Source organism: Echinops telfairi, unplaced genomic scaffold (genome assembly GCF_000313985.2).
Source record: "Echinops telfairi isolate 266 unplaced genomic scaffold, ASM31398v2 ScPeMD7_7457;HRSCAF=8495, whole genome shotgun sequence".
Classification (NCBI taxonomy): domain Eukaryota; kingdom Metazoa; phylum Chordata; class Mammalia; order Afrosoricida; family Tenrecidae; genus Echinops; species Echinops telfairi.
This window is the reverse complement of record NW_022111357.1, coordinates 6,165,866-6,190,587: the sequence shown is the minus strand read 5'-3', so window position 1 is coordinate 6,190,587 and position 24,722 is coordinate 6,165,866. Positions and strand designations below refer to the sequence as shown.

Genomic DNA, 24,722 nt, shown 5'->3' with positions numbered 1-24,722 from the left:
TGAGAGGTCAAAGCCTGTGGCATTTTATTTATACAAAACAATAGGTATTTGTAAAGGACTGATTTAAGCTGGCATTTTTCAGCTATTCCTATTCGTGGAGCATGAAGCTGCTTTCAACTGAGAAAGATTTCATACAGACAATGATGAACTAACCACTCTTTACCTTTCCTCTGCAAAAAGACAAGCTAGCCAAGTTCCCCTTTTTATTTATGCTAAACCAGATTAAGAATATTGGCAACTTCACAAAACAGAGATGTCGGCAGGAAGGTCTGAGCTGTACAGCAGCATTATAAAAAGTCCCAAAAGAAAATAAGATGGTAAAAACAACAATAAAAAATCAATAAAACACAAAGGAAATGCCAGGGATTTACAGCCCCATGTGAGACACAGCTTGTGTTCTAAGCAGCCGCTGCTGAGCGTTTCTGATGGGTCTCAGGGATGACATCGGCGGGCTCTCAGTCCAGGAAGGGGCCTCGCACAGTGAGCACCGTGCTGGCACTACAAGCAGGTCTTGGTCTCCTGGCAGCTGGGCTACTAAAAATGACACAAAGTACAGGGTCCGATGTGGCCTAGCAGAAACGACTCTTATCACCGCACTCAGAACAAACTACTTGGAGCCGCAGGCACTGGGTCGGGGATAGCAGATGCAGCCGGCCACGTGCTCAGGTGAGAGGTGTTTTATCTTTGTGAGGTGGGAGAGGGAGGCAGGGCTCTATAACCTGGAAGCTTCCATACTAACGAGTCTTCTAATAGTCCTAGAGAGGGAGAAACAAAAGCCCATATTTACTCTTCACAGAACATTAATTTGAACCTAAGGGGTGGGGGAGGGGCTCACAAACAACTGCTAGCTAAACTGCTAGCTAAACAGATAGCTAAACTGCTATCTACACGGTCACAGCTGCATACGGCCCCGGCTTCGGATCCTCACGGGGCAGGACCAGACAGGAAGGGAAGGCCAGTGCTTGCAATTTATTGTTGAATCAAAGGGGAGATTTCTCTAGTACAAATGTGTAGAGTGGCTTCCTCTCCCACAGAGAAAGAGGCAGCAGCACCTACAGTAAGTGCAAGGTCCAATCTGTCCAGTCGGACACTGTAGACTTTAACTGGGAGGGGAGCAGTGAGCCCAGCATAGCAACACTCGACCGCTGAAGATGGGAATGGCGTTTTATAATCGTCTACAAAATGGCCAGCCTCTCTGAAATGGCCTGCTGATACTTACAGCTCGTGGTTTTTTGTTTAACTTCAGATCAATCCTGTGATAGGAAAGATAAAAGATATTTGCATTTTAATGTAGAGAAAAAAGGTCCAAGAGTCAGCTACTGCACAGAGCACAAGCTATAACAAAGACTATTTGGTTAAGTAAAGTCCAAATTCTTAACCAGACTAAGCCAGATTTAGTTGCTTACCCAGATGTTATTAAGCAAGTATCAGTTTATAAATATGAGCAGATATTCCTGCTACCAGGCAAACTGAGATGACTCTCAGAAAGAAGCATACAGGCAGTTATGAAAGCCATGTACTTAAAAAAATTATTCCAAAACTACATGTTAAAGAGATTGGATTAAGAGGGCATGCTCTACATTAATATGTTAGCTTGGAAACGATAGCGTTGAAAATTACTGAGACACACGATGATTAAGATCAGGAAAGAGACTAAGCATTTGTATTTCTGGATGAGAAACACAAAAGAAATTACATGAATTTCAATTTTTAAATCTTTCCAAAGTGTCAAAATCTTAAACTATTAATCTCTTTATGAAGCAAAGCCAGAAAATCAATTTAAATATGAATTAAAGTAAAGGTTGGCTATTTAAAAAGAAATTAAAATGCACAAAGGTGAAGTTTACGTAATTTTGCTTAAGTTATTAAATAAAATGTTACCTCCATCACGTTTTTTCTGTTTTTAAAAAAAACTTCCCAGCCTAACCTAATATACATACCTACAATTAAACAGATAAACTATGGGTTAGAAAGGTCTCAAAAAGGCACATTGGTGTCTACACACTAAACAACACAGCACAAATACTAATGCAAATCAAACTTACTCAAAGTCATAATCAAACATGCCAGACGGGCTGCGGGGCAGCAATGGAAAGGAAGAAAGCAATAGAAATTAATACACTACTTGGACGAATTAGTCGATTAGCCACCCTAGCAAGGTCTGTAGAAACAAAACCAGCTTTAAGAATTTTAAGCCATAAGGTTTGAAAAAACAAAGCACCAAAGGTTTTGTGGTCAGGAGACCCCTTTCCTCAACGGTTTCCTATCAGAACAGACTGCGAAAGGAAACGTTATTTCATTAGAAAACAAGAGAGAGACAGACACCTGGAGCCCTTTTATTAGCGGCCAGATTGAGCATTAAAACGTAAAATACTTAATTCTGACAAAGAATAAATAAAGAGTTAGAGCATTAGAAAACAGAGAAAGAAGGGTTCAGTCAGACCATGCCAGTGCTCTGTAGCCAGTACTAGAAACTCCGAGTAACCCCAGGGGGTTTCAAAAAGCCCGTGGGAAACATGGATTGAAAAGGTGATGGAATTTGCCCACCAACTTTTTGAAGCCCGTCCTATACTTTGGCTAAAACTAAAGATGGCTAAACTTTGAAACACAGAAAACATTTCTGCAACATTTTACTCAAGTGTTTCTTCTCCATGTACCCATGAGACAGGCGTTCTTTATCTTCAACATTCAGCTTCAGAAGCCTGGAGGTGAATGAGGGTGGAGTCTGGTTCCAGAAGGTGGAGAGCCTACATTTCTCTGGACACTGAGCTGGGGACGGTCAGGGCCACAGGAAGACACACCAAGGTCTGCAGAGACCCACTGAGAACACAGGACAGTGGACGGCCACGAGTATCCCCCAACTCTGGGTGGGGGCAGGACAGTGGGGGAGGCACGAGTAGGCTGTGGTCTGGGCAGACCTCCAAACCAATCAAAGGGAGCAGGCAGCACCTTCCAGACTGGAGGCCAGGTGGGAAAACACCAGCATGCAAACGACTGCTTTTCCCTCCTAGCCAAGGTCTGCAGGAGGAAGCAAGCACCAAGCAAGCTTCATTTCAATGCCCCTTGTACATTAGTTTCACTTAAAGTGTTTAGGAAGAAGCATACAAAAAAGTGTACAAAGCAGAAATTAGGGAATATTCTCCTGAACCCTGCTCACTAAGTCCCAATCCACTATGCCTAACTCCTCCTGATCTCACCAACTACCTGGAAGAAGTCTACGGTTTGGTGTGGGTGTAAGGGCAGGCAGCCCTCAGTGATGATTTTAACTTTCCTTCTCTCCCAACACTGGGACCTCATCGTTGTTAGGCAAGGGCATGAAACATAAAAATCACTGGCTAATTTTCACATTCTTAAAAAGGGCTGATTCAAGTTATTCCCTTTGGCTAAAAGTATCCTATTGATTTCCACTCTGCTTCATTCACCACTAGGCAGTGCCAGGCACGCAGTGGGCAATCAGGCATTGCTGCACCCGTCTTCTGACAGGCAAATGGGTGTGGCAAGGTGAGGAGAGACCCGATTGTACTGGTGCTGGGGGCAAACTTACAAACAGGCACAGAGTGCTCCACCCCCACCGCTCACCTGTCGGCCCATAAAGACAGGTGGCCAAACACAAGCCCAGAGTTAAGAAGGCAGGACTCCAAAAACCTTAGGCAGCCCTCTGGTGGCCCAGGAGCCTGGCTTCCCTGGAGAGAAGGTACCGAGAGTAGGGGGGTGAAGAGTACAAGGGGAAGGAGAGGGAGTGGGCCAGCCAGATGTTAAACAGGGAGGAGGAAAAAAGGACCACTACATCTGGTTTTCCAAGGAGAAAACACTGTTTGGGAAACAAAACAGCGATCAGAGATGATAAATCTGAAGTCTTTTCCTGGAAGGCGTTACTTGTAATGCCAGAAGAGGAAACGGTGTTCAGCGGTGTCTTCTCATGGGAACGGACTACATTTCTAGTTAAGGCTTCACTCTCGGCAACAGTCAGTCATCAGCTGATGGTGCCATCACTGATCATGAAACAGCAGCTATTTAGAACCTATAGTACGGGATGGGGGCACAGAAACTTTCAATAAAACCCCCCTACTCTATAGACACTCTGAAATAGGTAAAGAATCACTCCTTAAAAACAGTAGCAGAGTACATTTAATGAAAGCAATACAGAGCGTGACTTTCATAGCCCGAATATTCTTAAAGTACGTCTTTCTGAGAGTATGGTTGTCCTATGCTACTACTTGTAAACTCAATTTGTTCACAATTGTTAGAACGAATCTGATCACGAAAGTCAAACAACCTGTAACCCTATCCCCGCCGCCCGCCCCCCACGCCCAAAATGTGAATTCTTCCTACAGTCTTATGGTTAGCCTGGGAACTCTGGTTTGCACAAAGCAGCTGCAGGGCTTATTCACTACTTGGAGGAAATACTGTTTCTGGAGCCTAAAACCCAGGGCAGCCACTGGTGAGAAAAGCAAAAGAAAAGGATAAAAGACTTATCAGTGGATGCCCTCCAAGTTCAGACAAGATAGGGTAAATTCCCCATTGGCCCGGTGCCCCCTCCACTAAGCTAATGCTTGTCATGCCTGGGGCACTTGGAGCAGGCCTATCCTACGGGTCTGTAAAGCAGCCCACCTCACAAATGAACTGGAGAGCAAGCCCCACACCATTTCTCCAATGTCCCTTTTGACCTCCTCCACATGCATTTTTCCAAAAGGAGTGGGACAAAGCCAGTCTCTGGGTACCGGGCTTCCCTGCTTCCCAGGTGGGGTGAGACCACAGCAAGATTCTTGAGTCTGGAAGCTGGCAATCCCTCTCTGAGAACACATTTCCAAATCTCTTGTTTATCATACACATCACCCCAGGAAGAGTGGCTGCTAGCATCCTCTCTGGGTAACACCTGACCTCTCTGTCCACTAAGAGTGTTCCTATTTCATTACACACTGCAAAAAACCCCACAGCGGACAGTGTTATCTAGGGAGACACCGTCACATGTTAAACTCTGTAGTACTCCTCCAAGATCGTAAGTCAGCACATTGCAGAGACACACACAACCGAGCGCTCACAAGAGTTCAAAATGCAAACCACGGCGGAAGGGATCAGTTTTCTCCATTCCCAAGAGAACGAGAGGAGGCAGGGACCAGGATTAATTTTCAACTGCCATTACAGATTCCGCTCCCGGAGCCCCTTTCAGCACACGAACCAAGGTCTCAGGGAGTAACATGCTTTTGCATGGCCAAGAGGGAGGAGGGAAACCCGCAGGTCACCAGTTAATGCCCACCAGCTCCCAGCTTGGAAAACTCAGCCCCCATCTTTCAGCCCCGAGGAATCCCCTACCCTCAGCTAGAGCAAGCCTCTGCAGTGCTCTCATGGGTGGTAATCTGGGGGAGGCACGGGGCAGCAGAGGCCGTGGGTGCTCTGGGGGTGGCAGCACTGCCCCTTACCTGTGCCGATTTTTATTCTTCCGTTTTTTATGGCTGCTGTGGTGGCTCCCTGAGGACGTGGAAGAAGCAGCCTTCTGAGGTTTCACACCCTGCACAGAGCCATCCAGCTCCTCGGGGTCCTCCTGGGCAGGCTCGTTTTCCTGGTTGTGGAAGTCTGGAGAAGTATCGCTTTCTGTGCCACTTCCTGGCTCCCCTGGAGGGAAGAAACACAAGCCCCCCAAAACACCATCAGCTCTCCTCAGGCAAAGCGCCCATCAGACTAGCAGGATGTTCTGAGCACGGCTGCTGCTGTCAGCTAGCATCCAGTCGAGTCTAAGCCAAAGTAACCCTGTGACGGCCCAACAATGTCTCCAAGGCTGCCACCTTTTGGAAGCAGACACCTGGGCCTCTTCCCATGGAACCCCTGAGTGAACAGCCAAGTGCTTAATCAGTGCACCACTAGGGCTCCCTTGAGCATGAGGATGCTGAATACTGTTTGTTCTCTACCCTTAATGACTACAGTCCAACTGACAAACCTTCCAACCATCACACGCCACTCTGTTCCTAAGAAACTCATCATCTGAAACCCAGTAACCAAGGCAAACCCCCTAAGGGAAACCTACGACTAAGAAGTCCTACTCCATACAGAGGACCTGAACACCAAGTACACTAATGGGATGAATCGCCACACTAAAAGCATTAAGATTTCCGGGGGGGGGGGGGAATGGGTGAGAGGTGAGAACCTACACCACCTGCACCTGCCCCGAAACTCCCAGTCAAGTGTCTCAACGACAAGAGGCCCCCAGAGGGAGGATAACTCCAGGAGGTCTTTAACGAGAATACTCATCTGTTGGCACAGAGTTCTCATTTAAAAACAACTTCTGGCTGGATTAAATAAATAAAGCAAGGTTGCTCTCTCCCCTGTCCTCCCTTCCCCACCATTCCCACTTTCCACATCCCCATGTGGACCACCAAGCGGGGCTGAGAATAAAGCTGATGGACTCCTTTCAGAAGGATGCAAGCACGTTTGAAGAAAGATGGACAAGGAAGAGATGAGGAAAGAACCCAATCTTAATCATGACTGTTTCCAGATTGCTGACACGCCCAAGGGAGGGGCTAGTTGTTCATGTTTCCACAGACAAAGGAGATGGACAGGTGGAGTTCTCTTCAGCTCCCAAGGTCCAGAAGAAAGGAGGGAAGCTGATGCTGTGACCTGACCCTGTCCTGTTACTGAAGTTATCCAAAACGTCAAGAAGACCTCGCAGATTCCTGAGAACGGCGATCGCTGCCTGCCGAGGTCTTTCTTCCATTGCTGATGCTGTCTAAAGGACACTCTGGAACTCTATCATAACTGAACATTTTATACACTAGTGACTGCACTATTACAACAAACCGTTCTTTTGCCAGAAGATCAAGATTTTGGACTTATCAATTAATGCTAAAATGTGATTGGAACATAACTTATTTCTGTGTAACTCCTTACCTATATAATGTAACCTTACTTAATTGGGATTTGGTTAGAAAACATTTGCAAGAGTTTGAGGGAAACAAAAACATTAATAAAGCAAGGTCAAAAGCAACTTACATAATTAGGTATTTTTAAGACTCTAATTACACTTTGGTAAATGTATGCTCCCTAGCCCCCAAATTTCTTGAAACTTTAAAAAGGTTAGGGTAAGCCTTTCACTTTACTGAAGCAACAAAAGTTCTTACATATGTCTATCAGCTGTTTCTAAAAATTGCCAAAGAGTTATGTGGGTAATACGACCAGATGGCTTCTTTTTGTCTTAGTGTTAGAAATTGCTGGGAAGAATATCCAAACTGAGCAGCACATGGAGAAGTGACATAAAAGATTTCTCCTGTCCCCCAGGGCAGATAACAGAAATAGAACCAGATTTCAAGCCATGAAACCTACTTGCACTTCAAAAAGACAACATAAGGGGGAGCTCTAGGGCTATAAAAAGTACTCTGACCTTTCATGTGAAAATTAGCAAAAGGTTTCCAAAATTTACTACAAAGTAATCAAAACTGTGTGGAATTAGTGAAAGGACACACACACATCTATATAGACACACAGATGCATATGGAGGAGGATCTCTTCTGAATATAAGAATAGATCTAGAAATCAAATAGTTAAACTTACGGTCAACTGATCTATAAAAAGGGTATAAAAATAAGCTATCAAGGTAATTCAACAGGTGAAAGAGAATCTGTTCAATAAAAAGTGCTGAGACAACTGGAAGACCACATATCAAAGTATGAAGTTGGAGCCTCTACCTCACAGCGTCCATAAAAATGAACACAAAAGGATGACAGACCTAAATGTATTAAAACTATAACTAAAACTCTTAAAATCAGTTGGGCTAGGCAACACTATCGTAGATACAACAAAGCACAATGACAAAAGAACTGCTCCACAGGGTTGCCAAGGCTGCCAATCTTTACAGACGCAGACGGCTCCATCTTTTTGCTGGTGGGTTCAAACTGCCAACCTTTAGTCAGGTCAACGTTTAACACTTGCACCACCAGGGCTCCAAATGACCTGCCATTCCACTCTCAAGTATATGGCCAAGAGAAAACAGACATCCACACAAGAGCTTACACGTGAATAGTCGTAGCAGCTTAACAGTCAACTGAAAAACAAGACATCGGGTTTGGGGAGGGGCAGTCCTCACAGTGTAAGTCTTTCACTTACCATAATGTACACATGAAAACGCTGCACTGGCCAAGGTTGTGTTGTACACCTACTGCCTCCCTTGTTATCCACTATTTCACATTTACGACAGTATGAAAAAACTCGCAAGCATGTGGCACCTCCAATGGCCTGAGCACCACGTAAGGCCGTGGCCCGTGGCCCGTGACCCCCTCAATGAGCTAGCTGCCAACAACCAGGGAACCTGAGGGGTGGTCTAGGCTGTGGACACCTCCCATTTATCTGTGACGTCTCAGTCTAGTCACAGAAGTTGGGGCAAGCAGGGAGAGGGAGGGCCTAAAAAATCAGGGTGGTCAGTGGGGGGAGCCAGGAAGTTGGGGGAAAGAAATGAGGCCCTATCATGAGTTGTGAGGAACAGACATGGGAGGAATGGGGTCACCTTCCAGGGTGGGGCACCCCCTGAGCACCACTGCTCACCCTTGCAGGCTCCATGATGGTAGGAAGGCCCTCTGGCCGTGTGTGCCGATGGACAGTGGAGGTGGGGGTAGGGGAACAGGAACATGGGCACCAGGATGACAAGTCAGGCCTCAGACTCTCTGACTTCACACAACTCGTCTGTGGAGCCGAGTCACGTCAGTCAGTGAGGTGTGGGTATATGCTATATATAATTTTTTCACAAAAAGTAAAAATTCCTTGCAATTGGAAAAACCTGTAATTCGGATATAGATATTAGCATATGTAGATAGACACATCAAAAAATGGTATGCTGTCAGAGATTTCCTTTAATGAGAGAGGGTGGCTGGGGTGTGGACAGGGCAGAACTGGCTATGAGTTGGTGATCTGGGTTAGGGTAATAGGTGTGAAAAGGTTCCCATCAAGTTGATTCTGATGCATGGCGACCAGGTAGGTCAGAGTAGAACTGTGCTCTTATGAGGGGTTTTTGGCTGTGTTCTTTTTAAAATCCTTTCATTAGGGGCTTACACAACTCTTATCACAATACATACATACATCAGTTGTGTAAAGCACACCTATACATTCACTGCCCTCATCATTCTCAAAACATTTGTGTGCCACTTAAGCCCCTGGCATCAGCTCATTTTTTCCCTTCCCTCCCCGCTCCCCCCTCCCTCATGAACCCTTGATAATTTATAAATTATTATTTTGTCATATCTTGCACTGTCTGATGTCTCCCTTCACCCACTTTTCTGTTGTCCGTCCCCCAGGGAGGAGGCCACATGTAGATCCTTGTCATCGGTTCCCCCTTTCCAACACTCTCCCTCCACCCTCCTGCTTGCACCACTGGTCCTGAAGGGATCATCCATCCTGGATTCCCTGTGTTTCCAGTTCCTATCTGTACCAGTGTATATCCTCTGGTCTAGCCAGATTTGTAAGGCAGAATTGGGATCATGATATTGGGGGCAGGAGGGGAGGAAGCATTTAGGAACTAGAGGAAGATTGTTATGTTTCATCGTTGCTACATCGCACTCTGACTGGCTCGTCTCCTCCCCGAGACCCTTCTGTAAGGGGATGTCCAGTGGCCTACAATTGTAGGCTCTATGAGGTTTTCAATGGCCAGTTTTTCAGAAGTAGATTGCCACACCTTTCTTCCAAGGCACCTTGGAGGGAGAGGGGGTGGGATGGGACACCACACTGAGTGCATTATTTGTCCCACCCAAGGACCCCAATGGTCACATATCGAGGTCCATCATACTCTCTTATAATGAAAGATTTTTAAAATACATATGAGTATAAGTAAATAGAGAAGGTTCTTCCCCCACCCCTTATTCACAATATATCTACAACAAGCTCTCCCTTTCCAGCAAGGCTTTTAGGAATGAAGATAACCTATTGGAGAAGTAATTATGCTATATCCACGAGAATCACCCTGACACCGTAAGGTCACTTTTGTGTCAGCCTCATCCAGTGTCGGAGATAAAGACTCCCTGCTGAAAATGTGCATGTGTAGAAAGAAGTTCACAGTGGCACTGTCTGTCACGGGGAAATAGCAGAGACACCGCGAACCACCCATGCAGGAAGACACAGCCAGACCGTGAGATACTTTTCAGCTTGTAAAGAGAATGTAAGATGGTAACAACAGCTAATACACACTGTGTTGCTGTAAGTTAGGGGCTCTTTGGGGTAGTTTATACATATTCATTACATATGCTCTCCTCACAACAACTCTACATACAATCCTCCTTCCACTTTACAGAGGAGGAGGAGAAGCACAGAGAGGCCCAGATTTGCACAATGGCCCACAGCTAAGGAAGGACAGAGCTAGGATTTGAATCCAGGCACTTAGCCCATACTGCTACTCTCGATATGCCCTGAACTCCCAGGAGTATGTGTAATAGAATAAATGAAAAATGCACAGAGTAATACGCACAATCATACCCAATTTCATAAACAAATCACCAACTCTGCATGTGTCATAAGACGATGCCTAAGCACCAAGGAAGATGTGTTAAGACATTACCATACTCAGGAAGTTGGGGCTAAAGTAAAGCAGAAGGTGATTTGCCTTTTCAAACTATCTCTGAAACTGGACTGACTGTAATGAGAATGGGTTACTTTTCTGGTGAAATATAAAAAGATGGAGAAGGATGACCTGGGCAGCCTCCCTCTCCCATACCCAATCTCCTTGAGTAGGGACTTATTTAGGCAAACATACATCTCACCCCGAACAATGCAAATAGTGGAGGCCCTGGATGGTGGAGAAGTAAGAGGCTGGCAGGGGCATGTGGTCACAGAAGTTTTAAACCATACATTGATAGAAGGAACAAAGCACTAGCAGGGGAGGGGAGGCTGAACTCGCAGGTCCCTGAGGAGGTGCACAGGGTTTGCCCGAGACTGCTAATCTACAGGCTGGTGGTTGAACCCAACTCTAGAGGTACTGCTACGGGAAGAAAAGGCCTCTCGATCTGTTTCCATTAAAATGACAGCCAAGAACAGACTATGGAAAGTTCTGTTCTATAACACCGGCGTTGGGGGGAAGCTCCCGCGAGTCAGAATCAAGTCAATCATAACTAACAACTAAAAGCCACTGATGGGCAAAACCAGTGCCAGCTGCTACGGGAGTGCCTTGTTCAGTGGGCAAGCCTGCCGGATTCTCACTGCACACAGTGAAAGCAAATCAAAGCCAGGAATAGAGAACCCCCCTGAGGACCAAAAAAGGTAGCATCGCAGGCACTAACAGGAGTCGCAAAGGACTTTCATGAACATTGAGGGCTGTAGGAGAGAAGAGTGGATACAGTTCAGGAAAACCTTCTTCACTGAAGGAGTGGGATCTACACCAGACCTGGGAAACGAGAAGGGAAGCACAAGAAACCTGTAGCCCAAGCAGAGATGCAGAAATGAGGAAGCACAAGGGGGACCTGGGACTGAGGAGTGGACCGTTCTCTCTAAAACAGAGATTTTAGAAAAGGAGGTGAGTTGGGAAGGCAAGTTGAGGGGAGTTCCAAATGTCAGACTACAGGATTTTTATCTCAGGGGGGGCAGAGTGAGGTGATAGGGTGATAGATGATAAGACAATCAATTGGTTGCATAACCTTGGCTCGCCCTGGCTTGGTTCCCTCCTCTAGAAGATGGGAATTCTTCCTCTCCTGTGTCACCAATGTCTGAGTATCTCTGAAAGACCAGGCCATGCTGGGCCCTGGGCCCCACTCCACAGAGCACGCCGTCTCTATCACTCCTCAGAGGGGCTGTAGTACAATCCTACCAAGTGTGTAGTCAAAGCCATGAGCAGGACGTAACAAGGGGAAGCCACTAGGAAATCAGAGGCAGAACAAACAATGAATAGTTATGGAGCCCTCAGTCCAAGCCTGTGTTCTGGGATCATTAGACTAGAAGTGTTTTATAAGAGCAACCACAGACAGACAGAGAGACTAAATAAAACGCTACTGAAGTCCAAGTGCAGCTACAAAATGTGGCTCGTGGAAGCAGAGGAGGAGTGGACACAGAGGGAGCAGGTTACATTGCCTAGGCCTCAGCAGGTCACTTGATAAACCTTCCAGTGCTGCCGGGGCAGTTCCACCCGGGCCTGCAGAGTCACTCTGAGTCAGCCAAGACTTGAGGTGGTGAGAAAGAGAATACTGCCACCGTGTGAAGACCATAAGGCGGCTTCTCCTTCATGAAGGCGAGTGACTCGTTTTTCAAGCTAAGACTGTCAGATGATGAGTAGGTCTAACAATGCAGCAGACGAGACACTCATTAAAGAAAGGGATGGCTATTCATTAGGGCACAGCAGTACCTTTGACTAGCACAGAAAACGGTAAGAGAAAGAAGGAGATTTGAGAGCAAAGCTTCAAGCTGTCCTTTACTGACCTGCTGGAATGAGGTGAGTGCTGAAGAAAAGTTGGCCTTGAGGAAAACTCCAAAGAGATCCAATAAAACCAATAGCTTTAAAGGAAACTGGCTAAAATCTGCCTGTTTTACTTTTCCTTTACTTTATGCCGTTCACAGAAATATGCGATGTTTCACAATGTGCGTGCAATGCTCCCTTGGAAACCAAACTAATTCACTGTGTTCTTCCAGTTTGGATCACACAGGAAGACAAAGAAAGCAAAAAAGAGGCCCCTCCTGGGGGAAATCTCCAAAATGCACTAAAAGAAAAGAGACAAAAGTACAAAACTCCCAACTCTTTAAAATCTACAAAGATGGGGCTCAAGTAGAAAGAAAATGCTTGGAAATGATGGTGGCAACATATGTACAAATGTGCTTGATATAAGTGATGTATAGATTGTTTTAAGACCTGTAAGAGCCCCCAGTAAAATGATTTATTTTTTAAATGATGTACAAATATGAAAGCCAAAACTCTAAGGGAAAAAAAATCCAATGTGTGCTGCATTCTATCAACGACCCAAAGCACTGCAAGGCAATGTGTGATACAGAAGCCCTGAGACGTGACGGGATGCTATCAAACGGAGGGGCAGAAGCAGACCTGTCCTTTCATGAAATTAAAGCTGGGTTTGAATCAAGGCTGAACGGTTCTTCCTGATTCAGTCATGGCCAACAAAGCAAAACCACAATGGGCCAGATTGATAAAATGTGGGTATCTGCAGTGGGGAAAAAATGAAGGGTCAACACCTGCTCGAAGTAACCTCCTTCTGAGAAAATAAGGGCAGCGCACATGCTGCAAAGCAATGAAGCCTCTTCCCAGGCTGTCAGAACAGTGGTACTGCATAGATGTAGCCCAAGCCCACTTTAAATATGTTCCTCTCCACAGTCCTAGCAGAGCGCCGAGCTTCTAAAAGGGCTCTGTTCGCCTCTAGCAAGTCTCCCATTGCAGGGGTCCAACCAGGAATGTGTCCCGTTCCAGGAACCCAGGTCAGGATCCAGGCACAGATTCCATAAAGTCTTGCCTGTCCAGGTTTCACTTAATCAGCTGTGCCTGAACCAGCGTGAACTGCTCTGAACCACCTGGGTCCTCCAGGGACCCTCGCTCCTGAGCATGATTTAGAAAGTAAGTCTACGTTTTCTCTGGAAGAAAATCCCTTCAGCCTAGCCCTCAAGTGATTCTTACAAATCCTCTTAAGCACAATGAGCAGCACCCAGTGAAAGACAACCCAACACACCTGAGGACTCACCAGAAGAAACAGATGACAGAGGGTGACCCTTACCGGCTTCAGAGTTCAGATTAGAGAACTACGCTTTACTGTGCATAAAAAAGTAAAAACAAGTGTGGAAATATGTGCAGAGAAAATGACTTTTAAAATTAAACAGCAGAGTTAAAACAAAAAGATAGAATTTCTGGAAAATTAAGAAATAACGCTTTTTTTAAAAAATCATGGAATGTTCAATAGAAGATCAGTTACCACTGGAAGGATTAATAACTACAGACAACAAAATTCAAGGGCAACAGATAAAGAAACAAAACACTCTCTAGAAGAGATGACAAAAGGTAAAATCAGGTTTACTGCCCCATGTAACGGTTAACCAGCATATCAGAGGGAGACGAGAGCGAGCCCATGCGGTATCTGAAGAGACAAGGGCTGGGAAAGTTTCCAGAAGTCCAGTAAAACCCAAGCCCAATAAATAAAGAGAAATTCACACTCGGCCACATCATAGTGAGCTGAAGAAAGTCAAGACACAAACAAGACAAACCAGCACTCAGCATGTAAGCGGTGGTGAGGATAGCACAGCGCACAAGAAAATGGGGTGCTGACCGTATGAATGCACAAAATCCCGAACTTGTGTGATTCTGGATACTCTGCTTTATTCCAAAACAAGAGTCGATGGCGCCAAGACTGCTATAGCAAAGGCCAGCAGAGTAAACGTAGACTGAGAAAGCCATAAGGATTCTTTCCCAGATGCTTCTTCTAATGCCTACGCACTTCAGAAGGGACCACGGATGTGGCCTTCCACATTTGAACACCTACCCAGAGTCCACTGCAAGGGTTCCAGCCAAGGCCAGCCAGTTACTCAGTGAAAACAGCTATTCCTGAAGAAGTGAGCAGTGATAGTAAAAAACACCTCCAGCACCTCCCAGTAAATACAGGACATCCCCCAAGTATAATTTAGCAAAATCAACTTTATAAGGCAGGCCAAAAATAGAATATGGTGTGCAGGAGCAGTGAATTACATAATGTGGCTCTTCTACACAGTCTTCAACTCCCACCAATTACCTTTTCCTGCATGGGTCTGGTAAAAGTTTGGGGAAGATACTGATAGGTTTCACCTGTGAGGGATTGGGAACAGGATTTCCTGGCATGCCATCCTGCCGTGTATAAAATGAGTCCTCTAAAAAGGGAGAAGGGATCTCATTACCAGCAAGAGCCAGGAGCGTGTCCTCGGGACCTGAGATCCCTACACGGTGAACTCCTGGATCCAGAAGACAGCCATACCATCAGAGGAGCAGCTGCAGAACCAGAAGCCAGAGCATGGAACAGACTGATGGCCTTCCCAGTCCATGGAGCAAGTTTGTGGAGTAGGGCGCCTCTGGGCACTTAATCGGGTAAGTTGAGCTTGCTGACCCACAGAAGTGGAGTGAGTGCCTTCAGAGGCACTGAGTGGGGTGGCTCCAGGCACTTATTTCAGGGAGCTAGGTTTGCTGACCCCAGAGAGCTTGAGTTGAATGCCCCTTTGGGCATGTATTAGCAGATCTGAAAGAACTTTGTAACATATTCTGCTCAAGAGCTCAACTCCGAGCATTTCTCACCGGCATCACAACTTGTTAGGCTTCCTTAATGAAGTCTTTAATCATGAATTTTGTCTGTGAGTTCTGTGTAACCATTGCAATGGATAACAGAACCCAGAGGTAAAACAGACAACATTAATTACAACTGCACAGATGCATCCCAGGGGTGTAGTGTGATCCAGGAAGAAGGCTTTAGAGCAGTGGTTCTCAACCTTCCTAATACTGCAACCCTTTAATACAGTTCCTCATGTTGTGGTGACCCTCCCCCCACCCCACCACACACCCATAAATTATTTTCGTTGCTACTTCATAACTGCAATTTTGCTGTTGTTATGAATTGGGCGACCCCTGCGAAAGGGTCGTTCGACCCCCAAAGGGATTGCAACCAACGGGTTGAGAACCGCTGCTTTAGAGGAATGGGTGGCCTGCAAAGGATCCCAAAAATCTTCACTATGTAAACATTTGGCTCCATGAAGCTTCTGAAGGTAGTCCCTTGGATGATTGATCCAGGTGGATAGCTCAGTACAGAGCCATACACAGAACTACCAACTGAGCCAGGACGGACTGCAAGTCCTCAGCAAACAGAGGCGTCAATCAAGGATACCTCCACCTAAGTAGAAATTCATTCCACCTCAATCCAGAGGAATGAGGTCAAGGATGTCCTTTAACCAGTCTCATTACTCCAAACAAAGATGATGATGTAGGTCTACAGTTGTATTAGACAGGGTTCTTTAGAGAGATAAAACCAAATTGCTGATAATATATTTATTTATAAAGATAATTAGATATATAACAAGAAATGAACTGTTAAATCATATACAGATAAATATATAATACAAGAAATGAACGGTTTAAGTTATAAAGCACTACAAATGGCTCACTGCAACTCACTCCCGTGAGAGAGAGTTGTGAGAGACTAACAGTCCTTCAAGTCTAGTCTGTTGGCAGACCTTCCTCTATTTGTAGAGAGAGCTAGGCTATGTCAGCACAGCAGCCAATCACAAGGCAGGTCACCAACCACCAGTGCCCAGCTCCAGAGATGTCTTAAAGGGACCTCAACTTACAGCGACACAGTCCACAGGCTAGGCGTCCCACAGGCAGTGTAGCCTTTAAATTGAGGCACAGAACAAGCAAGGCAGCCACACACTGGTCCGATGATCACAGAGCGAGAGACAAGAAAGGCAAGGCTCACCAAGCCATTTATCTCTCTGCCCTTCAGTTAATCCCACTTGTGTTTATCAGCCAGGCTGGCACAATAAACTATCTCAACAGTTTAAGAGTAACCAATTGAAAGAAAAAAAAAAAAAAATCTACCCAAGAGTTACGGGAAAAGAAAAATCAAAGATTTAGTGTGACGGGTAAGGTTTGGGAGAAATTAGTTAAAAATGCCTACAAAGTTCTAAATGAGAGAAAAGTACCATAACGAACTGGGCAAATTTAGGGGAACGGGGGAGAGAACTATTTGATTTTTTTTTTTAATGCATCTGCATGGGTATTTCCAGAAGAAAATGCATGACCACAGCTGAAAAGGTTGGGGACAGAACAAATGGTTTAGAAATCTGTAACATGGAGATAATAATAGTTCTAATTCCCAGACTACAAAATTCTCTCCTCATCAAGGGCTCCAGTAGTAAGAATATGTTTTGAAAATGATGGCAACATATGCTTGACACGATGTATGTATGGATTGTGATGAGAGCTGTACGAGCCCCCAATAAAATGATCTTTTTCCCCTTAAAAATCCTTTCCCTCAAAGCCTTGGCTCAAATGCCATCAAAAGAACTCCAGTTCCTAAGACAAACCATTTGAAGGAAGGCTACGTCCATGATGTAGAGTAACAGACTGCATGGCAGACTGTATTCCAAATTATAGAGGAAGCATCCAACAGGGCTCCGCATGGAGTCTGACACAGGAAGGTCGATGTGCAGGGCTCTATGCTGTCACGAAATCAGAGAAGAGTGAGACTATGGCTTATATCAAGAATGACATGACTCATCTTCAAAGCAAATATTTTCTAATCTCCACTTTATATTTGGAGACAAACATACAATCTGTTTACAAGATCAAAATTATCAAAGAATAATTACTTAAATGAGTTCAGTGGGATTTATTAAGTGCAATATAGTGAATTCTTTAATATGGCTCTTCCAGCCTTAGCTTTGATTACTCCCAAATGAACCTTTCTTTTCCTGATGGTCTGGGTAGGAAGGTGGGGAAGTGAGCGGATTGTGTGATTCAGCTGCGAGTGATTAAGAAGCTTAACTGTGATTGCCACCTTATTGGAATAGAATGAGAGCTCTGAGAAACATGCAGGGGAATGTCACTACCGGCAAAAAACGAGCCAGGAATATGCCTGGTCTCTTCAGAGCCCTGAAAGCCCTGCTCATTGACCCCCTTAATCCGGAAGACACGTGACACCAGAGCAGTGGTAGAGGAGCAGCAGCAGGAGCTACAAGTAAAGGTGAGTGCTCTGGGGCAAGCGGCTGGTTTGTGGAGCGGAGTGCCTGTGGGTACTGGGTTTGGGGGAGCTGGGTCTGCTGACCCGGGGAGTTCACAGTGAAATGGGCATGCCTTTCAGGCACTTATTGGCAGCCCTAAAGCTTTTTAAAAAATATTTATTTATTTTTTAAATTATTTTATTGAAGGCTCGTACATTTCTTATCACGGTCCATACATACATCCATTGAGTCAAGCGCCTAGCTTTTCACCATTGCATGAGCAGGGCAGAGGTTGAAGGTCAGAGAGAGGCCTGCCAGCAGGCACAGCAGAAAATAAAAGTGTCCTGACTGAACCAGTGTATCCTGACATCTCACCTCAACGATAACCTGTAGGCTCCCCAAGTGAGCCTCACAATCATGAACATTGTCTGAGCTCCGTGTGGTCACTGCCATGAATTTTTTAACCCAGCAGAGAAATGAGTGTAGTGCCACGGGAGGAACTGTTGGTGTCAAAACAGAATCTACAAGGATGGAGTGTGGAGGCAACAAGCTATGGAGGCTGGAGGAGGTCTGCTGCAACCCCGAAGCCATTTCCACATAAGCATGTTCGAAGTTTTCTTTCTCCCTTTTCCTTTAATTTTAAAGTAGTGAGAGAAGGGTAGTCTGTAAGAATTTAAAAGCCTTATCAGGGATGAAAGTCCCTGGGGCACAAACAGTTTGTGCTCCGCTATTAAACCCCCAAGTTGCCCGCTCCAACTGGCCCAGCAGCACCAGGAGAGAAAGGCCTGGTGACCTGCTGAGTCCAGAAAATGCAGTGGAGCAGCTCCACTCTGCAGTGCAGTGGGCAACAGCCAGGGCTGATCAGGGCTGAGGACCGAGCTTTGTCTCTCCTCATTTAAAGTCAACTTTTAAATGGTCCGAGGTGGAAGAACACAGCAGTTTCTTCCTCAAAAGACAACCACAATGAATCACCCAGGAGTACCCAAGAGCACTGCTAACTGTAGAGAAGAGGGGGCAAGAATCAAGAGATGTAGTTCTCAGACACACAGCTGGAGGGGGACAAAATAGAGGGACTGTAGTGGCCTAAAAATAATGAGAAAGTAAAAAACAAAAACAAAAAACCTAACTTACTTTTTTCAATGAGCTGGTCCTGAACTCCTGCCAGTGCACTTACTGCCTAAAAAAAAACAAACACCCGCAATTACTAAAGAAATCATCACAGACCTCCGGCAACCACTCAGGAAGGGAGGCAGGAAAAGCGAAAGCTCACAGAAATGAAACTTGAGGTTATCCTCAACAATGGGCTGCGGAAAGAGCCCACCGCCACCCCGGCCGGACTTACAGCTGCTGAGGTCACTGAGGATTTACTGAAGAGTCGTTCAGCCTCCTTAAACTTCCGGTTCCTTCGATCGTTTTTGCTGTTGGAGTTTCTACAACACACAGAAGAAACTCATAAGCACCGAGCTAGGTCTATGGTTCAGGTTCGAGAATGAATAGCCCAGGGTCAAGTGTTAAATTTATTTTCCTACCACGTTCCATCAAAGAATGGCACCGTAATTAACGGCCACTCCCAAGGAAGAACTACTTTCAGGTGGACTTGTTGCTTAGAGAAAATAAACCATTCAGTTCATCTGTTTTCAAAATGAAGAACTGGGGATATGACATTTTATTTAATAATTTGAAACACCGTCATTAACAGAAGGGAAAGAGGAAGGAGAAGGAATGAAGAAGAGCAAGGGAAGAGCGCAAAAAAGATAATTCAGATGAAGATTATGTACAAACAGGCCCAGAAAGAAAAAAATCTTTGAAACCAAAAAATGGGTAAGAGATTGATAAAGGCCGTACACAGACACAGATGAAGAGGTTGCCAAAGAGATGTGGTATCCACACATACAGGCCTACACACAACAAAGAACACTATGGTCCTTGTAAGTAGACCTGGTGGTGCGACAATTAAGTGCTCGGCTGCCAACTAACAGAGCCAGTGGCTCTGCAGAACAAAGGCCTGGTGATCTGCCCAGTACAGGTTAAGAGCCCATCCACTGCCAGCAAAGCAGTGACTCCTCTCGGACTGCCAGTCAATTCTGATGCACAGCGACCCCTCTGAAGGGTTTCTGAGGCTTTGTAAATCCCTGTGCGAGCAGACAGCCTCATCTTTCTCCCTTGGACTGGCTGTTGAGTTTGCCACCAGGGCTCCTGAGGGGCAATTCTACTGTCACATGGGTCAATGTGAACTTAACGTAGTGGCACTGAATGACACCATGGCCCTAGAGGAAATGGAAAAGTAGAAGCTAGGATTTCGGAGACTCGGGTGATATTCTTTGGTAGGTCACTGAGTCCGTCTGAGTCATCGCTTGGATGCTACTCAGAAATTCACAAATACCTAGCTGTGTCTCTGTTACGAAGCTGTCTGTTAAATAAACTTAGTTTTTAAGCTGTAAAGGGAAAACCAGGGTTCCTTAGAGAAATGGGTTTCTCCAGGTCGGGGGCAGAAAAATGACAAGGTGAGCCAGAGAAATCACAAAGCAGGACCGTGTTCTAAGACTGACAGGGTCGTGTCAATCCTGCAAAGGCTCCTCCTAGCCACATTTGGGGCAAACAAGCCATTAAAGTGAATAATTATGGTTGTGAAGTCACTGGGCTTGTCATTTCTACACATCTCTACGTATTTCAAACATTTTACTAAAAAAATAAGACGTCTCTCTAAACCAAACTCATTGCCAGCAAGTCTTTTCCGACTCACAGCGACCTTACAGGAGGGCAGAACTGCCCCTGTGGGTTTCCAAAACTAACTCTTCCTGGGAGTAGAAAGCCTCATCTTTCTCCCTCTAGGCAGCTGGTAGTTTCAAACTGCTGACCTTGCAGTTATCAGCCCAACTGACAGCCACACCACCACACCTCTGGGGGAGGGGGGGAGTGACATAGTAAATCCCAACACACTGGGTTGTTTTTTTTCAATTCGCCAGTACACAGTGATAAGACAGACGGGAGAGCGAGGAGGAAAAGAGAAGACAGTGAATGAAAGAGGGCACAAGTGGAAGACTCTTTTGAGCATGCCAGTAAGAAAAGTAAAATAAACCACTGAATAAAACGTCTGAGGAGCAGTATATTCATTCACACCGCCTGCATAGGCCCACATTATTCAATTACAAAGGAGCACAGACATTCTTACAATGGCGAATCAATCAAACTGAGCAACACCAGGAGTAGGGCGAGCTGATATTGTGTGCCTCCTCCTCCAAGAGGTCGTGCATCGTCACCGTTGGAGCATTGCTGACAACAATGTACTCGAGGTTGCAGTAGGAATCCAGAGCCCACAGCATTGTCAGACAATGGCACAAAAAGCACTAGCCACAAAAAAGGGTCCCTGGTGCTAAGACAAACACCAGAGAGACACAGTGACCAATAGTATGCCTGAACACTGACTAGGCCTTGGATGCAAACAAAGTCACAGCATCTGGTGAATTAAAAATTAAGACTGTGTATTAGGTGACACTGTTAACATAACGTTAATTTCTCAGGGAGAAAATTGTGGCCGAGAGAAACAGTCCCACTCTAAGAAGTGCACGCTGGCATATTTGTGAGCGAAGAATCATGACAGGTCTACTGTGTGGAGCTTTTCAAACGGTTTAGGAGAAACAAAGTTCATGAGGGGAAGGAGGTAGGTGTGACAAGTAAGGAGAAGCATGAAGGGTATCTTCATGATGGGAGGAGCTAGTTTTGTACCTTCATGGTGGTGGCGGGGAGTCAAATCTACAGTTGTAAAATGACAGAAATGTACACCTGGGGTTCCCATGTCAATTTTCGACTCAGAATACTGTGCTATGGTTGTGAAAGTCAATACTGGGGAAAACTGGGTGCCGTAGATGACACCAGACACTACCATCCTGAAGCTTCCTACAAATCTCCAATCAAGTTGGCTTGTGTTTGTTGTTAGATACCCCCCTGCTGCTGCTAGTGTGTCCATCCATCTCTCCCAGGGGCTTTACCCAGCAGGGCATTCTTCTCCAGGAACCGGTCTGTGGCAGATTCAAAATGTTCTGCCAAGAGTTTAAATGCTTTGACTCTGCTTCCTTCTCCCTTATCCACTGCCCAGTTTTTGTTTGCATAGGTCAGGCGATTAAAAATACCACAGAACATCTTTGTCCCCAAAGTGCCTTCTTTGATTTTAAACACTTACAAGAGATCTTGAGCAACAAATTTGCCCAATGAAAAATGGTCTGCTGCTTCTATGCCGATTGAAATCCTTGACAACTCTAAATTTTCCCCTTTATCATAATGTTGTCTGTTGGTCTAGTTATGAGGATTTTTGTGTCCTTTATGTTGAAGTAAGGAGCCCTGGCGGGTGCATGTTAGTGGCAAATCACAAGGTCAGCAGATCAAAACCACAAGGGAGAAAGATCAGGCTCTCTACTCCCAAGGAGACTTAGTCTGAGAAACTGAGAGGCAGTTCTACTCTGTCCTATAGGGTCGCTGCATTGGGATCCACTCAATAGCAAGTTTGGGGTCATATTGAAGTGTATTCCATGTTAAAGGATGTACTCTTTGACCTTCACCAATAAGTGCTTCAAGTCATCTTCAATTTTAGCAAGCAAGACTGTGCTATCTGCACACCACAAGTTGTAAATGAGTACTTCTTGAATCCTCCTCTATGTGCAGCTTGCTCTCAGATTACTTGCTTAGCACACAGACTGAACAAGAATGACGAGGACTACTACCCTACTGTAAAGCTCTCCTGATTACAAACCACATGCTGTCCTTTTGTTCCATTTGTACAGGTTCCATCCACATGAGAACATTCGAGAGTCCTGGAATTCCCATTCTTCCCAATATTATCCATAATTTGTTATCATCTACACAATCGAGCAGCTTTGCATAGTCAATAAAATACAGGTAAACATCTTTCTGGCATTCCCTGATTTTAGCAAGATCTGACATCAGCAAGGATGTCCCTCATTCCATACCTGACTTGAATTTCAGGTAGTTCCCATTTAAAATTTTTAATTATTTTTCAATCATTTAATTATCTTCAGCAAAAGTTATGCACAACACACACCAAACCCACTGCCACTGAGTCAGTCCCAACTCATAGCAACGCAACACAGGTTTCTGAAGCGAGCAGACAGCCACAACCTTCTCTCTGGAAGCAGCTGGTGGATTTGAACGGGTAATCCCATGGTTAGTAGTCCAATGCATACCAGACAATGAGGGGAAAAGCAAGTATAACATGATAGAATATAAAAGGCTAGCAAATGTTTATGTACCATTCCTTCCATTTTTTCTACAGTCCTGATAATTTGCAAGCTTAGAAATCTTCCAAGAATATTATGTTAAGAGGCAAATCTGCTGCACACGACTCTTTAGAGTACTGAAAAGCAAGAATGTTATTCTGAGGATTAAGGTGTGTGTGGGTGACCCAAGCCATGGTAATTCCAATGTGTCACATGCATGTGAAAAGTTGGACATTGAATAAGGAAGAATGTAGAAGAACCGACACATTTGAATTGTGGTGCTGGAGAAGAATATTGAAAGTACCAAGGCTGCTAAGAGGGCAAACGGATCTGTCTTGGAAGAAGCAAGCCAGAGTGCTCCTTAGAGGCAAGGACGGCAAGGCTTCATCTTACATGCTCTGGACATGTTGTCGGGAGAGACCAGTCCCTGGAGAAGGACATAGAGGGCAGCCCAAAAGAAGAAGCCCTTGAGATGGATTGGCACAGTGGCTGCACCAATGGGCTCAGGCGTAGGAACAATTGAGGATGGTGCAGGGCATTTTGCAGGCTTGTGCATATGGTCACTATGGGTTGGAGCTGACTCTATGGCACCTAAAACAACAGAGTAGTACAGTGGGCACACAGGTACGGCAAAAATTACAAGGTGGAAGTCAGGCTGAATAAAATGTGGAAACACTAATATAGGGAGTGATCATGTGGTGCATTTCATTTATAACTCATCAACCCTGTGCCACATGTCAAACCGTTTCTATTTTACAGACAGGGGATTTGTTCAAGGCTACTCGGTGAGACCAAGTCAGAATTCAAGTTCAAATCCAGGCCTCATTCCAGCCAAGAAACAAGAATCCTAAAAAGTATTACTAGGGCTCATTTCAGAATATCGTAATAAGCTTCTGACACTCACTTCTGATTGGTCAGATACCGATCCCAGCCACGAATAATATTGCCATACATCTGAGTGTCTTCCAGGTAGCTTCCTTCAAAAGCATAGATCTGCCTTTCCAAGTTTGCGAGTGTCTCCTAGGAGATGAAAAGCAGGGAGATGGGTAATGCCTTCTAAAAGCCCGTATAAAGTCATGACCAAACTAAAATTGTGGTATTTGAGGGTCCGGCCTAACCAAGCTCAGTGACAAGAAGCACACTTGTGGAGCGCAGTGTGGTCACCGGGCAGGCTGTTGAGGATGAGGTGGTCCAGATGAGAATATACGGGGCCTGCCCTCAGAAAAACGTAGGCACATTCAATATTCTGTGTATTTTTCGGGGGGGTTCACGGTACCCCAGGGTGTGAAGCTGCGGCAGAACATGGGCAGCTTGCTCCCCCACGCACTCAAGGTAGGGTCCGACCGCGGGGAGAGGGCTGGATATGTCTCCCAGCACCAACGCCTCCCCTCTGCCCAGGCTCCGAAAGGCCGCCGGCACGGGGCTGCTGGTTGCTATGGAAACGTGGAAGGCCAGCTCCAGGTGAGCTGAGCCTCCTATAGACCCACGCCAAAAGGCGGGGAGGCGGGATGTCTTAGTCACCAGGGAAGCACATCACAGCCCCCTCCCCGTTCCTATCCCGCCCCCCTCCCCACCCATCACCTTCTAGACATCCCTAAACATACCACACCCCGCGCCCATCAAAAACCCCAACCACCGGATCTACCTCAAGTCCCCCAAAGACACACCCTCTACCATCATCAGGGGAGACTACGTCCCCCACCCGCGTCGGTCTCCGACCCCAACCCCACCCCTCAAAGCCCAGACAAGCCCGAGGCGACCCCTCACAGCCCGGCAACAAGCCCGCCCCGACCCTCACACTCAAGGGCACGCCTGCCCTCGCCCCCCGCCGCTCCAAAGGCCACACACCGCGCGCTCGACGCTCCC

The 24,722-nt window shown here is 45.8% G+C and overlaps 1 protein-coding gene across 1 annotated transcript in view; it reads right to left on the bottom strand.

Moving 5' to 3' along the window:
* Window positions 1-24,722, bottom strand: part of MEAF6 (MYST/Esa1 associated factor 6) — a 25,885-nt gene continuing 1,163 nt past the window's right edge. Inside the window, exons 2-9 of the mRNA XM_045298906.1 lie at window positions 24,705-24,717; window positions 23,761-23,876; window positions 18,968-19,055; window positions 18,757-18,802; window positions 5,421-5,613; window positions 2,046-2,075; window positions 1,220-1,253; window positions 1-755 (exon numbers count right to left, since the gene is read on the bottom strand). Of these exons, the coding sequence (XP_045154841.1) occupies window positions 747-755; window positions 1,220-1,253; window positions 2,046-2,075; window positions 5,421-5,613; window positions 18,757-18,802; window positions 18,968-19,055; window positions 23,761-23,876; window positions 24,705-24,717 (529 nt within the window). The 3' untranslated portion in view covers window positions 1-746. The remainder of the gene's footprint in view (window positions 756-1,219; window positions 1,254-2,045; window positions 2,076-5,420; window positions 5,614-18,756; window positions 18,803-18,967; window positions 19,056-23,760; window positions 23,877-24,704; window positions 24,718-24,722) is intronic.